The 22,622-nt window shown below is 34.8% G+C and overlaps 3 protein-coding genes across 6 annotated transcripts; 2 read left to right on the forward strand and 1 right to left on the reverse strand.

Moving 5' to 3' along the window:
• The first annotated feature begins 50 nt into the window (after positions 1 to 50).
• Positions 51 to 8,565, forward strand: LOC115447003. The gene is made up of 7 exons (XM_030173891.1): positions 51 to 331; positions 1,285 to 1,505; positions 2,444 to 3,072; positions 6,840 to 7,117; positions 7,325 to 7,519; positions 7,765 to 8,007; positions 8,276 to 8,565. The coding sequence occupies exons 2-7, from the start codon at positions 1,305 to 1,307 to the stop codon at positions 8,545 to 8,547; spliced, it is 1,818 nt and encodes a 605-aa protein (XP_030029751.1). The 5' UTR covers positions 51 to 331; positions 1,285 to 1,304; the 3' UTR covers positions 8,548 to 8,565.
• LOC119188328 (retinol dehydrogenase 11-like) lies at positions 8,519 to 22,219 on the reverse strand. Of its 4 annotated transcripts, XM_030173870.2 has the most exons (7): positions 21,802 to 22,219; positions 16,888 to 16,934; positions 12,418 to 12,515; positions 11,411 to 11,800; positions 11,201 to 11,322; positions 10,823 to 11,040; positions 8,519 to 9,009 (listed from the first exon to the last, which is right to left on the reverse strand). In XM_030173870.2, exons 2-7 carry the CDS (start codon positions 16,905 to 16,907, stop codon positions 8,877 to 8,879), a joined length of 981 nt encoding a protein of 326 aa, XP_030029730.1. In that variant the 5' UTR covers positions 16,908 to 16,934; positions 21,802 to 22,219; the 3' UTR covers positions 8,519 to 8,876. The 4 variants fall into 4 exon arrangements, with proteins under 4 accessions (XP_030029730.1, XP_030029746.1, XP_030029748.1 ...); XM_030173886.2 differs by lacking the exon at positions 16,888 to 16,934 and having other exon boundaries at positions 12,418 to 12,514; positions 21,802 to 22,067; XM_037444191.1 differs by lacking the exons at positions 16,888 to 16,934; positions 21,802 to 22,219 and adding an exon at positions 17,255 to 17,611 and having other exon boundaries at positions 8,526 to 9,009; positions 12,418 to 12,514.
• LOC119190910 (uncharacterized protein K02A2.6-like) lies at positions 12,520 to 16,860 on the forward strand. The gene has a single exon (XM_037444190.1). It carries the CDS (start codon positions 12,752 to 12,754, stop codon positions 14,573 to 14,575), a length of 1,824 nt encoding a protein of 607 aa, XP_037300087.1. The 5' UTR covers positions 12,520 to 12,751; the 3' UTR covers positions 14,576 to 16,860.
• Positions 22,220 to 22,622: the final 403 nt, after the last annotated feature.

The raw sequence follows: 22,622 nt of genomic DNA on the forward strand, positions 1-22,622 counted from the left end.
GCCACATTTCATTCTCTGGAACATGATTACGGTCAGCTGTTTATGTCATTTCAGACTTATGTCACACTACAAATGTCAAATGGTTTTGGATTTTGCATGGCACAATTTTTTTTTGCAATCGATTGCAAAGATTATTCTATCAATAGTATAAACATAAGTATCTAAATTTACCATTTCATATAATTGAATATATTACAAATTATTAATAGAAAGTGCTAAAATTGTACTAAAATCGTGTTAATCAGTTTTATTGGTATGATTCAATTTGGGGTTCCCTAAATCATCTCGCGCGTAATAATTTACATAATTTGTCTTTGCAAACGAACTAAAGGTAAGTAAATTTCATGATATTATGACTATCTATCCTAGGTTATTCTATAACTATGTTTTTAATTCATATAATTCGTGTTTAAATAACCGCGTCTATTATAGTAGCAGTGTGTATCTATAATGTAAAGAGTCGTATTACTAATATACCTAAAAAAAACTTATAGTAACGTGCAGTTCAATTAAATTACATATAGTTTTTGTCTATTCAGAATTATAAATATACCATAACCACATGTGGAAAATCACATTGCTATATTGACATTGTTAATTACTTATATTACATCTCTGAATTTATATCAAGGACATGTACATTTATTTTAGAATTTACTCTTATCTTTGTTGACAAATCAAAACATTCAAGGCTAACCTATGGAAGATGTAACAGAATAAAATTTTGGTGTTATTTTTTTATATTTATTTAAATACAGTGTAATTAAATGGTGTATAGATGTTTCGAAAATAAAAATATTGGGACAAGTCGAAACTGCCTTCAAATGCCAACTAAAACTTGTTTTAAAAACTATTAACCTGTTTGAACACTGTCTATTTACATTCATTCATTCAGATATATTTTACATTCTACAATTAACATTTCTAATATGAATGATACACAACTGAGTCATAATGAATCAAGAGGCTTATTATAAACAGAAATAGTCAAACAAATTTTATAGTGGAGGTATAAAACATTTTGGTGGATATTCCCTGTTTAAATACTGCTCTCTTAGATGTTTTATTTTCTTTTATTGCTTTGAATGCAGAGCTGAGCTTGCTGTTCATCTGTTGGTAAGCAATATGACCACCTATAAACAGTAGAAACACCATCCAACGCCTTGAATTACAAAGTAGACCCTCTCATTAATAAAAACCTATGCCTAGCCAGCCAGTCAGTGTTGGACATGGATGGTGAGACAGTATGTGATACAGCAATTATATGTGATTAATATTTTACAGAAAATGGCTGAAACCACATAATGCCATGTGATTGTGATAAGCATGGTAAAATGACGGATCACCAACTACTGGAGCGCAGTTGTCTAAATGAAGGCGACGTTGCAGTACCAATGCCTTCACGATCCCTCCCCGAGAACTGGAAAGAGTTTGTGTGTGGAGGAGGTTCTGCATTCTGCAACATACTGATCAGCTATCCACTTAATAAGCTCATATTTAGACAGGTACTATGTTTTTTTTTTACCCTCAACCACTTAAATTGAGATTCTGTTGATGGATAGATAAATAATTGAATGAAGTGTGAATTGTTTTGTTTCCCATTGGCACGGTAAAAGTTAAGACAGCTCTAAATAGAGATTAACTATTGTAGTATATATTTCATTGTTTAGGCTCTTTTGTAAAAAAAAAATATGTAGACAATATACAATATACATATTCCAGGCAGCACATAATTTATGGTAAAAATAATTTGCTTGCTGAGCCAAGATTTGCTCACTGTGTTCTGATCATTTATGTGAGAATGTAAAAACATTACATACAAAAGTAACATAAATTGTAATATGTTACTATTTACAAAAAAAAGTATTTTCTATATATCTAATAATTTACTTATATCTTCTTCTAATAATTTCTATCTTTAGTAAAAACACAAATAGTTGTGTCATGCAAAATGGAATCTGGTATATATTCAAAGAATGAATAAAGATAGTCCCTATATATGTAAAAACACTTGTAACAAAATTGATTTACTCAAATGATTGAGCAAATGAGGAGTATGATAATGATAAATGATAAAATTTATATCACAAATTGCTCATAGATCATGTTGTTGCCACTAAAGATAGAGAGATTAGAGATTCTTAACTTTTGTTTGTATAAAAATTAACGACTTTCAAAATACTATGTAGAATTAAGCATATCATATAGGTATATTTACCTTCTAATTTCCTATTCTAATGATAAAATACAGTAGTTTTATAGCAGTTCAAAATCGCCTTATTCATATAGCTAACACCACAATTGTTCAAATATCACACTTGAAGCTCTAGAAACAATTAGTCCAACATTATTTTCTATAGATTTCCCTTTCATCATAATCAGTACTGCTATTTATAGGCTTACTTGACACAATTCTTATGCAAAATCAATTATATTGTTTCAGATGATGCATGGGGTTGAAACTACATTTGCGTTAAATCAGTTGCAGAAAGAAGGTCTCGGATATCTGTACCGTGGGATGCTGCCGCCTTTAATGCAGAGGTCGATGTCGATGTCTCTCATGTTTGGAGTATACGACGGATGCTTACGACCGCTTCGGGAAAACAAAATAAATCCTTATGTTGCCAAAACATTAGCGGGTGTGGTCGCCGGTTGTTGCGAAGCCACGCTCATGCCCTTCGAAAGAGTTCAAACTTTGCTAATCCACCCCAAATACCACAAAAAGTTTAGGAATACGGCGCACGCGACGCGGTACATCGCCAGGCATTACGGTATCAAAGAGTTCTACCGAGGATTGACTCCTATATTGTTAAGAAACGGTCCGTCTAATGCTATGTTTTTTATTATCCGCGACGAAGTGCGGCTGCGGATGCCAACACAAGAGAGACTATTTTATCAAAGTTTACAAAATTTCGTCGCCGGAGCTACCATCGGTGCTTTACTGAGCACTTTATTTTATCCGTTAAATGTTATTAAGATAGCCATGCAGTGTGAGCTCGGCGGACCCCACAGAACCGTGGCTTATGAATTTATGTATATTTTACGCAAAAGGGGCTCAAACTTCGCCAATTTCTATCACGGAGCTTTATTAAACATTACGCGCGCATTTATGAGTTGGGGTATTATCAACGCTTCGTACGAAATATTTAGAAAAATCCTATACTAAGTACTAGTCATATTGTTTACACGTGTCGTTTGATTTGCTCCATGAGCACGCGCTTTTATTTATTTGTTTATTTGAACTTGGTTGTATAAATGTGATGAAAAATTCCATTTGCAACTTTCATGTTTCACAAATGCTTGTTATGTTAGTTATGAATTTGATTCATGGATTTATAGACAATTGCCTTACTTCTGCACCCACAATATCAATATTATGGGCCTATCATATTATCGAACAAAAATTAGATAACTTGTTAAAATATTATGCAATTTCACAGATTACCTAAAATATAATATATTTTATTAGAATATATTTACTCTTTCGATTTTTTAAATAATGCTAATTAAGTCCACACCATTTCAATGCAGTATTACAATGCCGTACAAAGTAATTCATATCGAATATTTAATATTTATCCTTTAAGTAAATACATAGTTGTCTGTTGACTAAGTTCATTTTCTCCTCCAAATATTAGTAAATCATCCACCCAAAGCCCGACGAATAAAAAAAACTGCAATTTATTACACGTTGTAAAAAGTAGGTATTTAATCGTCTTCTGGTACGTGTACGTATAGTTAAGATTAAATAACATTGGACTAACTAAATGCATGGGCGTAGCTAGGGGGGAGGGCGCTAGGGTGGGTGGCGCCCACACTAGTAACGTCTTTGCTCACCCTAAAAAAAACCTAGCGCTTACAAGGTCCTCGCGTGGTGTAGGTCTTTTGTTGAATTCAGCAAGCACTTCTTTGATCCCCCCACCTAAAAAAACCGTAGCTACGCCAATGCTTCAATGAAATTACGGCTATTTGCCATCCTCATTCCAATAGAATTTCCTCTTTCTATATTCTTCAGATTTAGCTTTCTCCAATACGGTCATATTTTATAATATGCGGTCCTACGTCGCCCGCGGTGAAATTTTTTAAAAACAATATTTATCGTATTGTTTGTTTTTTATCTATTTATTTAAAACAATAGAAATGTTTTGATAATCAGTACATAAGTTGTTTTCGTATATAAAGATACAGTTGTAAACTGTATTGCGTTATAAATGAAATGTTTTCGTGTTTGTTATTGTGCACATTATTTTAAGTAGTCTAATTTGTTAAGGCGATACCTCAAGGTCCATTTTCATACATTTTGTTTCACCTTTAATCTGGGTAACTAAACAAGTATTGGCAAGTAAAGAATTTAAATTCACGTCTAGTTAGTGATTAGTTCTCGCAGTTGAAAGAAAAACGTAAAAATAATTAATAATCATGGATATTTCTGCCTTTAAAATTTCGTCATATTAAATTTCTTTACTTGCCAATACTTGTTTAGTTACCCAGATTAAAGGTGAAACAAAATGTATGAAAATGGACCTTGAGGTATCGCCTTAAAGCATTTATGTAAATATTGATGCTGGTGCGTTGTTCATTGGAAATGTATTGTGATGGTTTTACAGGCTGATTTGATGCCATTTGTTGTATAAAACGGAATGTACCTATTTTATACTTTAGGTAATGTTAATACATCTAGTAAGTGAAAGTGGCCTTAGTAAAGACTGGCCGTGCCCCGGTTCAGACGTATTATTAATTAAAACGAGAGAGTGGATATACTAGTTTTTACATATTTGACCGAAAATGTGTTTTTGTTGTTCGATGTATTTGGCAAATTTAAATGCTTATATACTTACTAGCACTATACTATCTACATCTACGTGTGGAAGCTATCTTCACGAAATTTATAGAACATAGAAAAAAAATAAACATTATATTTCTACGATACATATGATAATATTAGTAGTTTACATTTTTTTATAATGTGGATATTGTGTCATCAATTTCACACTAAAATTGTTGATTCCGTACATCCCTTCCTAAAGTAAAAACCATTTTAATTTGCCACCAACACTATTAAATAGACAATTTAATAAGGATTATTTTGATAGTTTAAAATTTACATTACTTATTTATTTGCTATTCTAATAGTGGATAGCTTTTTACATAGGTAGGTAAATTACTTGTAAATCTCCTTAATCACATTTGCCCGATCTTAAAAAATAATTTTAAAAATTATCATATTTTTTTGTCTTAGTTCGGTTTATCAAACCAATGGTCCTTGTGGCAACGGAAACTGTGAACTGAATGGGGGGTTTCATTCAAGCAACACTGTGTCCTTTCCAGTAGTTTGATTTGCCTAGAATTGAAACCCTCCCAGACCTCGGCACGTAGGTGACCCGTTGTAATAAATATGTACGGTAAATTGTTTTAGGATTTAAATGGCAAGAAGACTGCTCTTATTTTACTTTAGCTGTGACGAACTTATATGGTGTATTAACTTTACCAATCTATAAAAATCTAAAGTTTTACGAAGTGTGCTGCTTTTTTGCCTAAATTCCTAATAATTATCTATCACATCGGCCCCAATCGAAATAGTGACTAATGTACAAAGCAACACACGAATTTAAATGTATTTAAAGATATTCAATCATAAATGGAATAAAAAGTAAATATTGCCGCCAAATAATATGTCTACATACTTAATTAGATCAATAGCAGAAATCATAGAATATATTTGAGAAATAGTCGCAAAATAAATTTATTAAAAATAAGTTTTGGTTTTACTCCAACTCCATGTTAAAACGGTACATTAAAAACTTTAAAAATGTGTTTGAGGGAGCACATACTTAATATTATTGTTGAATGTTACGTTAATATCGGTAGGATCCCAAATATATCTCATGGGTGGTATAAAGGTTGCCTAAAAAGAACACAAACGACACCAAAATGTCTTTAAAGTAATGGTAAGTCTCCCCAGAAAGTTCTCTAGTGCTATACAGTCTCACTTATAAATATAAATATATCCGCAAAGCTATGCTTAGTTAAAACACAAATTTACTCGATCAGCTGTGAGTCAAAACCCAGCCATTTTGCCTCTTGATAAGGTTTAAACTAGGAACCGGTGATGTTTTGACAGCTATTTAAGCAATTCTTAACCATCTTTTAACGCTAAAATAAGTTTGTAAGTAAGACTGATAGTGGTTAAGACATACTTACGTTGGATTCAACATATGTAGGTACTGTTTAGTACGCACTAGGACTTAGGTTCAGAATTAAATAGTTTGCATAACTCAATTTTCCGGTAGTGCATCGTATTGTTGATAAACTAGCCGTGTGAGTGGGTGCGATTCTAATAAAAAATGTGATTGTTTTTAAGTAAAATGAAATATTTGGTGGTCACACGATGCAACGTTGTGGTTGTTTTAATTTCTGTTATGTTGGTGGGTGAGTTTTGTAGAGGAATCTATTTACAAACTCTATTTCAATATTTTTGGTCGCAATAAAGACCGATCAGTTAGTACCTACCCAGTACACAATATTTAAGGTGCGTTGGAGAAAACTCTTAGAAAGCATCGTATAAATCAAATAACTTATTCTTTTAAAACCTTATAAAACATTTGTAATTTTTAAGGAATAAAAAAAAATTTTTTTACTCACTGAAAAAGCTTCCGATTTTGCCCCAACGCATCCTAATTATTCAGAAGTCAGTTATGCACGGCACTCCAAAATACTACAATAATATAACAAGGCGCGGTGTTTATATTGCCACCACAGGCTATGTAGAACCTAACTCGACATACTTACATAGCTTGAATATCCATATTATGTCATCTAAATCCTGCAACACCTTACAAATCATCTTTGCAGACAGTATCAGAACGTCCAAAATATCGCGACGACTATAGATACGAGAAGGCATTCAACGCCTTTTACAAGATCCATCAATCCGCCGCATCGTGGACCGAGGCACGGATCCGCTGCGAAGCCGAAGGCTCAATGCTGCTGGTGCCGGAATCGCTTGACGAGGCTGATGCGATGCCGCTCCTGATGACCACCATCATAAATAGATTTAAAGGGGTCTTCATAGGCATACATGATTTTTATTCGGAGAGGAATTTCGTTACTGTCACAGGTAATTTATGTTCACAAAAACAGGGGCACTACGCCAGGAAGGTTACTGTTGCTATCTGGGCCGACCTTCCCCAGGGAGAGGTGTGACCTTTACTTAAGTTTTAGTTATTGTGCTCATATGTCTACATAAAGTACGTTATTGGCATAAGTACTTTATGTATATATATTAATTGTCAAAAAATAATATCTAGTCTCCTTTTTCCTTTAGGAAAGGCAATGCAAGACAGTATACTGAATCTGCTGTGGGAGAAACAAGAGCCGAAGTACCGCGGGGGTCATTGTGTCGCTATGCGTCGTAGTGGACGACTTTTCGTACATCCGTGTATTCAAGCCCTACCATTCATTTGCAAAATTAAGGCGGAGGGAATAGTGTTTAAGCAAGAGTGTAATACTTTTGATCCACGTACGTGATTTGCTTACCAATTATTACCTAAATAAGGATTACGAATATTGGTTTGTTAGCTGAGCATTAGATATTTTAAATGTCCGCAATACCTTCCACTAAATACTGAAGGCAAGAACTATTTTGTCTCAGTTTGTAGAAGTAATTTATAATTATTTATAGTGTCTACATTCATGTGTAAAAGAAAATAATATAGGTCCATATGTTCCTTGTAATCCGTGACAACAATAATAACTTTGAAACAGGTTGGGAGGCGGGACACAATGGCAGCTGTTACATCATACACAAAGATCCCCAAACATGGTACCAGGCGTACGCGACTTGTCTGGGAGCCGGGGGACATCTACTTGTCATTAGGGATCGCGCCGAGGCCAAATACGTCAGAGATCTGTTCAAGCAAGTCGCGGAGAGAAGAGTCCCGGACAATAATTTCGCTTTTTTAGGGTACAGCGATTTGTTTCAGAGACATCATTTTAGAACAATACACGGTATTTAAACACATTATTAAAATAATTAAACAATATTAGAACTCGAGTTTGCTAGCTTGCTTGACCAGAAATCTACAAACCCATTAAACCAGTTTTACTAAAATACTAACTAACACACCAGAGGCTATATAATGAGTTATGTGTTTGCTACTTTAATGCATATAAAAAAGCTAATAAGACGAAGAATTGGCCTTGTAGAATCCACATATTTTTATTCAAATTCTTTCAAGTTTTCTAGTGTTTTTTGATAAACACATTAAATTGTCAGGAGAACGCGTCAATGAAGCCGGATATAGTGACTGGGATTTCCAGTGTCCTCAGGACGACAATAATGTCACAAAACCATTGCGTTGTGGAGGGATACGACGCAGCGGCCTTCTCCTAGCGGGAGATTGCGATATCCCCTCGACGTTCTTCTGTAAAAAATCACCAACGAAGAACAGAAATACTCTAAGGCAACATTATATAATGAAATCACATCATCATAGTCATGAAAAAAAGGAAACGACTGTTACGGATGGGTTGTATGAAACTTTTTAATAAAAATTAAATACCGAATACCAGTTTAGTATTATCAAGTACTTAAATATAGGTACCTATTATTTACTACCCTTTATACAAATCAGAAAAAAAAATAACATGATGTAAAAAATAATAGCGCTTATTATTCATCATTAAGTTCAGTAATAAAATAAAACACTGTATAACGCACGTATAAAATGTACCTATGTCGAAATATATGGGAGCAACCTTTAACAATTAACACAGTTATAAAATATTTTTATATACTAATACATAATACATTAAAATATGCAAGTACTCAATTACTATAATCTTGCCAATTATAATAAAGAATACGATACTACAAATTAATTCCCTTCTACGACGAAAGGATTATAATCCGGCAGTTTCGATTTCAATAGCTCTACCGTTACCGCCCACAATTTCTCGGCTTCTTCATCACTTCGACATTGTTTGGAAGGTGTCTTTACGGCACAGTCGCTGCAACAAACAAGATTTTTAATTAAGAAAATACATTTTAAGTTACGAAATTTAAAAGGATTGATAAGAAACTAAACATTATATTACATATTAAAATTAATAAATAGCCCCATGAGTCATTACAATATATTCTGAAGTTAAATTATGTAGAAAAAGTGTCTACTTTTTCTAATATGATACGAAGACGATACGACACAGCTCTGAAGTCTGGGGTTCAAATCCGGATTGGGAAAAATGATATTTGGATTTTTCTGCTTATTACATACCTATCACCCGGAGTCTGAAATTTATGCCCGATGTGGCACTAGGCTCGCCTCCCATTACACTATGGGACGGAGCATATATGGCGAAAAGTGGGTACCCTGGTTAAACTTCTGCTTACTCCTTCAGAGATAAAAGCCTGATGTGTTTTCAATGCAACTACCGCTGAATGGATTTCAATAAATTTTACACGCGGATAAACCGTACCCTAGATTAAAATATAGACTACTTTTATTCCGGTAATAAATTAGGTAGCTTATATTAGAATTTTTAATCTGTTTTTAAGGTGTTAGGTGATATGGCGTCATGGATTTCTACAGTGATTTAGGTATTGTTATGGCGGGAAAATCTTTTCACGCGGACGTATCCGCAAGCAAAATCCAGTCTTAGATAAACATCAAGCCCAGACATCCTCTTTCACAAACATAAATTTTACTTAACTCCTCGAATCGAAACCATCGGTTCACAAATGGCATCAACCGACTGGATTATCAACTAATTAGTAAATTAGTTTAAACAAAGTGCAGGCATACATACAGAAGACATTAATGATTAAACTGTGTCAATGTATGCCCTTGTTTATAAAATATGGGGATATTTACTTAACCCGGCGTCAGTTGGGACAAGTACCAATCACTAGAGCTTGACGTTATAACTAAGTATTTGTATCCTATTATTGATGTTAAGAATTGATATTCAGTTCCCTTAGAATGTCTCAAAACATCGAGAAATTAATCATAGCTTAACCGAGCGACCAATGCAGACCAATTCGTTAGTCAGGTGTCGTGTTTTTTTTGCCACATTCTAAGCAAAGCACACAGTTTGATTTGTTTATAACTAAATTTGAAGTTTGTTAAAAACAATATAATGTACAATACTAAGAGCTCATACACATAACCACGATACGACGTCGTAGGACGACGCGACGTCGTTTTACGGAGCGACGTCGTATCGTGGAAATCTACGACGAGCAACATAAAAGTTCAGGACACGACATCGCCACGCGCCACAGTGCACCGTACGACGTCGTAGAGAGATCCATTTGTAAGGCGTTAGTATATTTCTTCATAAAAAGCCTCCCGTTATTCATAATTGAAAGAAATAGATGTATCCAATATCTTCTATGTATCTGTTTCTTCTTTAGGCATCTTAATACCAGAGGAAAATACGTATATTGCGGTGTATTTGTCGAGATTAACTGCGGCACCGTATCGTGGCGCATTGCGATGTCGTGTAGTCAATTTTACGTTGCTCGTCGTAGATTTCCACGATACGACGTCGTATCGTGTTTAATGTTTATGTGTATGAGCCCTAAGAGCGAGGCCACACGACGTGTTGGCGCTCCGGGCTCAACCACGGCAAACAGTGTTGTGCTCCGGTGTCGCACCTGTACCCGTTTGACACCCTACAATAAAAAGCTCGAGTTCAATATGGTGCGGCGCCGCACTGTGACGCACGTGTGGTGCCGCTCTCAGGTAGGCGTTCTCTATTATATCCACCTGATGTGTATTTTATGCATTAAATCATTGCTAAGCAACTACTATCTACGTACCTGTAATAGAGTCCAGTTTCGTTGGCACAGGCCTCGTCGACAGCACAATAGATCGTAGTTTGGGCTCCACAGCGCGGCGATTTTATGAACCAACTAAGCACACGGTTGAAGAGCCACGATGTCCCGTACCCCATAGTTTGATCATAATGCCTGGCGATTCCCGTGCTGATCACTCCTGGGTGCACGCTGTATGTAGTAACGCCTGTCATATTATGTTCCTAGAGATAGAAATTGAAAATGATTTTATTTTTTACATATCAAATAATTCCACATACCTACGTATGTGGTAAGCACAATATACCTACGTACATCGTACTTATAACAATTCTCTTTCAGAATAGATACATACACTTACGAGAGGCAAATTAGGACACATACCTTCAACTTTAGGGCAAGCGCTCTAGCAAACAATACATTCGCGGCTTTGCTTCTGCAGTAGGCTACGTATGCGTTGTATGGAGTTTTCTCAAAATTCATGTCGTCAAAAGCCACGTCGTTCTCTGCGGAAATAATTATCATTATTTTTTAACCCACTGGTTGCAACACAAACGATACCATTCTTAAAACTTGGTACGTATTTATACTTACTTTCGTGCAGCAAAGAAGACAAACATATTATCCTGGATGGAGCACTTTTTATCAATCTCGGTAGCAATAAAAGCGTTAGATAGGCATGACCGATGTGGTTAGATCCCATTTGTGTCTCAAATCCATCCTCTGTCCGACCTTCAGGGCACATCATGACACCAGCATTATTTATTAGTATTTGGATTCTGGGCTCTTTTTCCAAAACTCGGTGAGAGAAATCTTGTATTGATTTAAGACTGCACAGATCTAATTGCTCAAGAATCAACGATCCTTTTACTAACTCGCCTTGTTTTTCGTTACCTACTTTTATCAAATCAGCTTCTTTTTCAATATCTTCTTTTGCCATTTCTGCTTTCTTTATGTCTCGACATGCCATTATTATTTTTGCACCTAGAGAAGAAATAACTTCCTACTTTAGATATAATTAACCGTAGGTATTCAACGACGATTTATTTTCAGAAAACTGTTAGTGTATATTTATCTACTAGCTCTATGGGTTGGGGGCGTTTGGAGAATTCCACAATTGGTACCCTTAGCCTGTCGTAAGAGGCGGCTAATAGGGGCCATCGACTGGTCGCGGGTGGGCGGCAAGGGGCTGTCTGCTGTTGGACTACACTAGTGTGACCCGCAGAATAGACGGCAGCATTGAAGGTAGACCTTATACTGTCGTGGACATTGAAGGCGTCCTTCATTGCGCGGGGGCTTTGGAATCTCGCCACAGCAGGAGGCGGCATCGCACAGGGGCGGTTGGGGACGACCACTTAGACCTTCGAAGGTAGCCCGCAGACGTCCCTAATGCGTCGAAGATGGCCACCGAAGAGTGTTAGGGACTCGGCCCAACGGTTGCCTGACATTTACCATCTTTCCAGGCTGCTCAACTTTGTGTCGTAAGGTACCGTGAACCTAACATAACCGCTCAGACGGCCGCCTCGGCTGGGCGGCAATGATAAAGACTCATTTGAAACAAACACATATTACTTATAGGCGTCTTGAACTTTTTAACTTACCCCTCCTATATAAATCTAAGGCTGTCTCTTTACCGATGCCGGCATTGCTGCCGGTGATGATGACAGTATACCCATCTAATCTACGCTGACTCTTACACTGTAAGAGATTATGTAATCGATTAAAAAATAATGTCATGTGTCCCATCCCTACACAACTCTCTCTCCAGTTCCGGTGCTCAGCCATGTAACACGTCTGTACAATAATATATAATTGTAATGTCCATTAATCACAATAAATACATATTAAATAAGAAACTTATCATTATTTTATATGGCGCAGTCGTAAATGACACAAGAAAAATAAGGTTTCAAGAAAGAAAATAAAGTGATTAAAATGGATTTGAAGCAGCCATCGCCATTACAATTGACCGCATGTTCTAATCCCAGTGAACAGTGGAAGAAATGGAAACAAAGGTATGATTTGTACTTTGTAGCGTCCCAAGCGGGAGAGAAGCTGAAAGATGATGCCAAAATATCACTGTTATTGCATGTGATGGGTGATGAAGGAATCGAAATCTACAACACGTTCGAGTTCGAAAAGGAAACAAGAAACTACGAAACTATTGTAGAAAAGTTCGATAATTACTTTCAGCCGCTAAAAAATGAAACGATGTGCAGACATTTATTTTTTACGCGTAACAAAGGTTGCGAAGAAAGTTTTGAAGAGTACGTAATGGCTCTGAAAAAATTAAGCCAAGATTGTGCATTTGAAAACTTAAGAGATAGTCTGATAAGAGATCAGATAATAAGAGGAATTAGTGATAAATCACTAAGAGAGCGATTACTGAAAGAGCAAAAATTAGACTTAACAAAATGTGTTAATATGTGTAAAATGGCTGAAACGACACAACAGCAAATGAAAAAGTTTGAAGTGGAACCAAGCGTAGCAGTGGTCAATACTAATAAAAATAAGAAATATAATATAATAAAGAAGCAGGGAGACTTCATTAGAAAAAATGAAACGAGTCCAGACTTCCAAAGTAAGCAGCGACCTACTGCAAAGAAAATGTGTCAACGCTGTGGATATGTACATGGATATAAGTGTCCAGCATATAAAGTGAAATGTAACAAGTGTTATAAAATGGGACATTATGGTAAAATGTGTAAAACAAAAGTAAGTTCTATAGATAATGTGAGTAATGATTATCAATTAGGTATGTTAAAAGTACACAGTGTGTGTACAAATAGTGAGTTGTGTGAGTCATTAAAAATTAATGACCAAAATATTAATTTTAAATTAGATACAGGTTCAGATTGTAATGTGTTGCCGTTAAAGAATATAAAAAGTTTAAAATTAAGACACATTATAAATGATAATAATAAAACATTGTATAATTATGATGGTACCAAAATAAAATGTATAGGTAAAATTAAATTAAATTGTGAACTGGTTAATGGTAACAAAGTTAAATTATTGTTTTATGTTGTAGACAGTGAATGTATACCAGTGTTAGGATTTGATACTATAAAAATGTTAGGTTTGATGGAAAGAAAATATTTAAGAATTATAAAAACAGATAATAAACAATATGAAAAAATAATAAATGAGTACAAAGAATTGTTTAACAGTGAAAAGTTAGGTTTATTAAAGAATGTAGAATACAAAATAACATTAAAGGAAAATTATGTACCAAAAGTAGAACCTTGTAGGGGTGTTCCAATTCCTTTGCATGACAAAGTGAAAGCAGAGTTAGAACAGATGGAAAAATTAGGAGTCATAGAAAAAATTACTGAACCCACAGATTTTGTGAGTAACATAGTAATAGTCAAAAAACCTGATGGAAAAATCAGAATATGTTTAGACCCTAATAACTTAAATAAATGTTTAAAGAGGGAACATTATAAATTGCCTACATTTGAAGAAGTTTCATGTAGAATGGCAGGTTCTACTATATTTAGTAAATTAGATGCGTCAACTGCATTCTTTCAAATAAAATTGAATGAAGATAGTGCTAAATTATGTACATTTGCTACACCATTTGGTCGATTTTGTTTTAAAAGGTTACCTTATGGGTTATCATCAGCACCTGAAGTATTTCATAGACAGTATTCACAAATGTTAGAAGGAATAGAAGGATGTGCTGTATTTTGTGATGATATTGTAATTTATGGAAAAAATATAAAAAAGAACATGACGAAAGGTTATGTAAGGTGTTAAAAATAGCACAAGAAAATGGTGTTAAGTTCAATTTAAATAAATGTGAATTTGGTTTGTCGCAAATTAAATACTTAGGTCATGTAATACATAAAGATGGCATAAAGCCAGATAATCAAAAAATTGAGTCTATAATGAACCTAAATAAACCAAAAAATGTAAAAAGAAGTACAAAGATTATTAGGTATGGTTACTTATATATCAAAGTTTATACCTTCTATGTCGCAGGTTTGTCAACCATTAAGAATGTTAATTAAAAAAGGTAGTACTTGGGTATGGACTAGTGAACAAGAAAAGGCTTTTAATGAGTTAAAAAATATATTAATGTCAAAACCAGTATTACAATTCTATGATCCTAATAAACCTTGTACTTTGTCAGTAGATGCGTCAAAAGATGCATTAGGTGCAGTTTTGTTGCAAAATAACTTACCTGTTGCTTATGCTTCAAAGAGTATGACAAATACACAAAAAATGTATGCTCAAATTGAAAAAGAGCTGTTAGCTATAGTTTTTGGATGTACTAAGTTTCACCAATATGTGTATGGAAAAAAAATTGATGTAGAAACGGATCATAAACCGTTAGAAAATATATTTAAGAAACCATTGTGTGATGTACCATTGCGTCTCCAAAGAATGAGATTACAATTACAGAAGTATGATTTAACTTTAAGGTATAAACCTGGTAAAGATTTATTAATAGCAGATTCATTATCAAGAGATTGTTATAATTGTAATGAGACTATTATGGAAAAAGAAATTGAAGCTCAAGTAGGAATGGTAGTTAGTAACTTACCAGTTACTGATAGAAAGTTAGAAATATTTAAACAGGAGACTATAAATGATTCTGAATTGCAAAAACTAAAAGAATATTTAACTAATGGATGGCCAGACATGTATAATATACCTACATGTTTGAAACCATATCATTCTGTGAAAGATGAGTTATTTGTTTGTGACAATTTAATTTTTAAAAATAATTGCATTGTTGTACCAAATACATTAAGAACTGAGATGTTAGATAGAGTTCATTATAATCATTTAGGTATAGAAAAATGTAAAACAAGGGCAAGGTCTTGTATGTTTTGGCCCTCAATGAACAAAGATGTTGAAAATAAAGTTTTGAATTGTAATACATGTGATAGGTTTAGAAAAAACAATGTAAAAGAACCTATGAGAATAAGAGAAATGCCAGTCAAACCTTGGACAGATTTAGGTTGTGATGTATTTAATTACAGAAATAATAATTATTTGATTTTAGTGGACTATTACAGTAAATACATTGAAGTTGAAATGTTAAAAGATCTCAGTGCAGAAGTAACAATAAGTGTTTTTAAAAAATATGTTTAGTAGATTTGGAATTCCACAGATATTATATTCTGATAATGGACCTAATTTCTCTAATATTAAATTTAGACAATTTACTAAACAGTGGAATTTTATACATAAGACAAGTAGTCCATTATATCCGCAAAGTAATGGTTTAGCGGAAAGATATATACAAACAGTAAAAAATATGTTTAAGAAATGTGATTATGAAAGTAAAGATAAAAGTTTAGCATTATTAGAATATAGAAATACACCAATATCAAGTGAATTTGGTTACAAATCTCCAGCAGAATTGTTGATGAATAGGAAAATATCAGGATTGTTACCTCATCAACAAGAGATAAGTAAAGAAAATAGAGATATTCAGAATAGTTTATATAAAAATGCTTGGAAATATAAGAAATATTATGATAGAAATACAAGAAAATTAAAAGATTTAGGGAAAGGAGAAAAGGTAATATTAAAAGATAGTAATACTAAAAAACCATTATCATATGCTAAAGTAGTAAGTAAGGATGATAGACCTAATTCATTTAAAATTGTAACTGAAAATGACCAAAGGTTGGATAGGAATAGAAGATATCTTTTAAAGTGTAATGATCAAAGCGAAATGAAAATAGAAACTGATAGAAATTATGATAGTATTGAAATAGATGATGAAAATAATGTAACACAAGATAACTGTAACAATGAAAATATAGAACTGTGTGATTTAAATCAAAATGTAAATGAGCCTAAAAGTAGAGCCGGAAGGACTATTAAAAAACCTGCGTATTTGAAAGATTATTGTTGATTTGGAAAGAAAGGGGATGTAAGAGATTATGTAATCGATTAAAAAATAATGTCATGTGTCCCATCCCTACACAACTCTCTCTCCAGTTCCGGTGCTCAGCCATGTAACACGTCTGTACAATAATATATAATTGTAATGTCCATTAATCACAATAAATACATATTAAATAAGAAACCTATCATTATTTTATATACACCATCCACTTATACAATCCATTTTCAAATAAAATTGTAGGAGTAGCAACTACAACAAAAAAAAAACATACTTGTTATTCAAATACTTACGTTATTTTATTTTATTAATATTTAAGACGCAAAACAGATTACAATCAAAATTAAAGCTAATTATAAAATATAAAAGCATAAAAACTAGATTGTATTCCTAAACATTGCGCCCATATACTAGTTAATTACTTAAAGTGCGGACTAAAATAAATTAAGACTATTGAGTACTGTGTATAGTTAAAAAAATTGAAACGTTATGAATTAAAGCCGTTGTATTCCAAGAATAAAGAATTTGTGAAAAATATAAAATAATTTTATAAGTAAGTATTTTGTACGTACTAGGTTCTGTTCAGGCAGAATGATGATCTTTCTCAGCAAAATTAAAATACTCATTATGAATCCAGGACATTGTCTATCGATGTAACACATTTCATTGAATCCCGTTCAACGTTTTCTTTATTATTTAAACAACATATTTTTTTTTTAAACCGACGTCTAATCAGCCCCTGATCTATCTGGGGGGCAAGCCGGGGCCCATGCCACGGACGGCGAATTCAGAGGGCGGCAAATTCAAACTTGGCAGACGAATACACAACTCATAATTAACCCAACTTTAACTACTGAGACATCCGTTGTGTCAAAAGCTTTGTGTCACAGGTAGTCCATTGAAAAGTTACATTTGGGGTTGCGTTTTTTAGAGGACGCAATTTTATTTTTTTAAAGTGTAGGGGGGGTCAGTCTAAAGCTAAAACCAAGTTTGTGGGGTCACCACCCTTGTCCCACAGCCGCCATCTTGAAAATAGGGGTTGAAATGTTTTTATCGATGTATCTCTTAAACTATTTATCTGACAAAAAAAATGTATAAATATTTTTTGTTGCAAATTAAATTCTCTACAACTTTGGTCTAGTAACTTTTGTCGTAGAACTATAAATAAAAAAGTTATAAGCGAAAATGTTAAGAAATTCAATGTTAAGCAATGTCCATTGCAACGTCATCAGAACGTGTGTTTATAAGGTTCATAATACTTTTTGTACTCTCATTAATACCCAAATACCCAAGGGACCATTAGGGAACAAAAGAACATCTGCCTGCTATTATTATTATTATTTCTAACCTCTCTTATTGTAAGAATAGCTGATAATATTGTGTTGAAGTTGTTTATAGTTCTACGACTTTTTATTTATAGTTCTACGACAAAAGTTACTAGACCAAAGTTGTAGAGAATTTAATTTGCAACAAAAAATATTTATACATTTTTTTTGTCAGATAAATAGTTTAAGAGATACATCGTAAAAACCATTTCAACCCCTATTTTCAAGATGGCGGCCGTGGGACAAGGGTGGCGACCCCACAAACTTGGTTTTAGCTTTAGACTGACCCCCCCTACACTTCAAAAAAATAAAATTTCGTCCTCTAAAAAACGCAAGGTAAGGCCTAAAAAATGTAACATTTCAATGGACTAAGGTGACACTTTTACATCTGCTTTTAATGAACTTAAAATTGCCAGGTCGCATTATAGAGCAGCAGTACAAAAATCGAAAGGTAATTTATTGCGTAAAATCGCCGCGCGGTTAGATAAGGAGGGCCCGTGGTCTCCTTTATACCAAGAGTTTAAAGCAAATAGACCAATTCATTTATCTTACATCGATAATATTAAATTTAATAATAGCTATACGACTGGTATTGAGGAGACTACGGAAGCACTGTTGCATTCACTTATACCCGATGATATTATTAATGACAACAATTATCACAACCAAATTAGAATGTGGGCCGCGGAATTGCCAAACTCTCCAGTCTCAAACCTTGCGACATTAGATGAATTTATTACCATTGTTGCATCTCTGCCGTTAAACAAAGCCTCCGGCGAGAGATAAAGTGTCTAACAAGATGATTAAAGAAGCGTGTAAATCAGCCGGAGATTCGTTACTATCTGTCTTTAACCGATGTATTGCTGAAGGTATATTTCCGCGAATATGGCGCTCCGGTTTCATTCGAATAATACCTAAAAGTGGCGACAAGGCTCCCGATGATCCCAAGTCATATAGACCTATTACGTTGTTACCATCTTTAGGTAAACTTCTAGAACGCCTCATTGTCCCTCGTCTGCTACCGGGCGGACCAATATTTCACAAAAATCAATTCGGATTTACCATAGGTAGGTCGACTACAGACGCGGCAATATCGGTTAGAAGAACAGTAAGTATATCGGAACATAAATATGTACTCGGTATCTTCCTAGACATCTCCGGTGCCTTTGACAATGCTTGGTGGCCTATGATACTTCTTAAGTTAAAAATACGAGGCTGCTATAGGAATATATATTCCCTAATTTACTCATACTTCTCGTACGGAACATCCAAACTGAAACTCGGCCACCATGCCGTGTCGAAGTCGCTGAGTATGGGATGTCCACAAGGCTCAGTTGTAGGTCCTTATTTATGGAATTTGAGCTTCGATGATTTTCTTTCTATTCCCTTACCTGTAGGATGCACTTTAACCGGATATGCGGATGACGGCCTCTTACTAATAGAATCTAATAGTAGATCGGGGCTTGAAAGTTTGGCGGATACGTGTTTACAATTAATATCTGAATGGGGTGAAAGAAATCGCCTTACATTCGCACCTCACAAAACGTTCCAACTGCTTTTAAAGGTAGGTATATTAAAATCACCGCCGCAAATAAAATTTAATAATATTGTTGTAAAAAGGAAAGAATCGGTTTCTTATTTAGGTTTGATTTTAGAACGAAATTTTTCCTTTCTAGAGCATATAAAAAACGTCGGGGAAAAATCAAAACGTAACTTTTACGCCTTGACAAGGATATCGACCTCTACGTGGGGACTGTCTTTCACTACGCTCAAAATCATTTATGGAGCGACTTACTTAGCTTGCATTACATACGGATCACCTGTATGGGCCGATAGGGCAACTACCGGTGTTGTGCGCAGGAAACTGCTCCAGAGTCAACGATTGGCGTTAATATTCTTGTGCAAGGCGTATAGAACTGTTAGTACAGAAGCTTTGCCTGTCCTCGCGGGTGTACTCCCTGTCGATTTGGAGGTACAGCGTCGCGCCGCTATGTATTACTCAACCAGAGAGGATATGGATAAAAAGTTTCTTACGTCTCGCGAGCTCTTAAGAATCGATAGACTATTTAAACCGCACACTGATGTACACAATGAATTATTAAATGAATGGCAATGTAGGTGGGACTCGTCTTCGAAAGGGCGTCATTTATATAAATACTTTCCGTACGTTCGCGATCGCCTAATTAAAACTTGGCTAGAAATAGATTACTGTGTATCGCAATTCCTTACCGGCCATGGTAATTTTAAGAGTAAACTATTCTCATTTAGGCTGGTTGATTCTCCTGCGTGCCCATGCTCTACACCTGGTTACGAGGTTGAACAATCTGCTCATCACGTACTTTGGGAATGTGGTCTCTGGCATGAAGAGCGCAACATCATGTTAAACAGTATGCAAATAACATTGGGGTTGTATACTACATGGACCTTGTTGAGACTAGACGGAATTTCCGTGCTTTCCGGCGTTTTTGCCATGCCTATTGTAATCAAATCTAACAGCTCATGTGATAGGCCCCTTTCATTTAATTTTATCCGTGGTGCTTTATAACTAGCTTATCTAGTTGTAAACGTCCCTATCCTTGAGGTTAAATCGCCTCCTTACATCATGATTTTGTCACCCGCATTGCTCTGGAGGGAAGTGAACAATTAATATTTCCAACTCCTCCCTATCTTTCTATTTGATTAATTTCGTTGCGGGATAATGACATATTAGTTTACCCTGAGACTCGCCGAGCTTCACTGCTCGGTGTCATAAAATGCGTGCCACTGCTGATCCTGGCTTACAGGAGTTGTAGTGGTGGGTGTGAGGGCGGGAAAGTCTCATACTGAGACATCCAGAACATTACACACATAAATTATTATTTCCTGCGGGGCGCGAAATGATGATGACAAAGTTAAAAATATAGGAGGTCGGGAGTGGTTTTATCCGGATTTTGTCGGCCTCCAAAAAATTCAAGATCCGGGACTGCGTTTAATAAGTAAGTTCTAAAATTCATACAAAAAATATTCCACTGGATTGCAGGTTAAAGGTAACAAATTTATTCGAACATTGTAAGGAAGGTAGAAAAGTGTAAAACCTATGCATCTTTTAATTTTTTACAAGTGAAGGTTAAAATTATGCATGGTTGGGTAAGAACCACAACAACAAAAAAAAACAGTCAAACGTCCGTTGAAACGCGATTATTTTCTAGGACACAATTAATAACTAAAATAAATACTGAGTATAATAATCATGTAATCGTTACATAATCAACTTCATTTTAAACTGTTACACCGTCTTTACGCAAACTTTATCCCAGCACAAAATATTTATTCAATAATATCACATTGATCGCCGTTTTTCGCTAAATATGTGAGTTTTGGCAAAATAATTTGTGGCTCTAACATCGTTTCTAACGCGGCCTTAATCCAGCCGTAAAAGTGTCTGAGCCCCTCAACAAGGTACGAGATATGGGCCAAGCGAATGTTTACCCATCGCGTGCTGTCACTCCAAATGACCTCTAGCGTAAAGCGAAACTCACTCTAGATCCTTGTCGTGGGTTTAATTAAATTTCACGTCCCCGGCACGCACCCATGAATCTTTTGACTTTTTGAAACATGGGATATATGGATTATATGGGATACGACAGCTTTATTTGATTAGAACGAATGTAACTGCAAAAAATTGCCCTCGTAGACAGTATAGGGCTCACTGATCTTACTTAACATCATAAACATTAACATACATTGCGGTAACTTGTTTGTAACTGACTTTAAAACGTAAATAAGACCAGTGTGTAAATATTAAACGTACTTACATTATTATACCTTCCCTTTTATTGAGAGCGAACCAATAGTCGTTCCACAACACACAAACGCTCACAGCATAATAGTAAAGGTAGACACAATCAACACGGTAAGTAATTAAATTATGACGTCAATACTTAACTATTTTCTATATAAAGCATCTACTAGGGTACAGGTATCACAAAACGTAATTCCATGAACCACAAAACTGACGTTTAATGAAGCCCAGAGTATCTGTGGACCAAGTAATATGTAAATGTATCGATAATTTTTAACATACAAAAAGGTTACGTAATGCGTGGTTGTTGGCCTTGGAGTTCAGCTTAAAAAGCGAGGGATTCATGAGAGTTGTGTGCATGTATGCGTATATCGGATATAAGACTTTGCCTTTGCTTGGTTTTAAGCGCTTAATTTTTAACCGACTTCAAAAAAAGGAGGAGGTTCTCAATTCGATTTTTTTTGTTAGTTACGTCAGAACTTTTGGCTGTGTGAACCGATTTCGATGAACGATTTTTTATTTGAAAGCTGGTGCTTCCCGTGTGGTCCTATATAAATTTCATTGTTGTTGGACCCTTGACTTCAAAGATACATCAGAAAGCTCTTAAAATGTTATCGTCGTATAATTAAATTAATGCTTCTAAAAATATATATAGATAGACGCTAAAAATATATATAGATAAATACTAAATAATTACTATAAAAGTAATTAAAAATATTATAAAATATTCCCAAAAGTATATCGAGCAACGATAGCCCAGTTGGGTGTGGAACGGACTGCCAAGACGAATGTCCGCAGGTTCAAATCCCAACGGCACACACCTCTGACTTTTCT

Source organism: Manduca sexta, chromosome 28 (genome assembly GCF_014839805.1).
Source record: "Manduca sexta isolate Smith_Timp_Sample1 chromosome 28, JHU_Msex_v1.0, whole genome shotgun sequence".
Lineage (NCBI taxonomy): Eukaryota > Metazoa > Arthropoda > Insecta > Lepidoptera > Sphingidae > Manduca > Manduca sexta.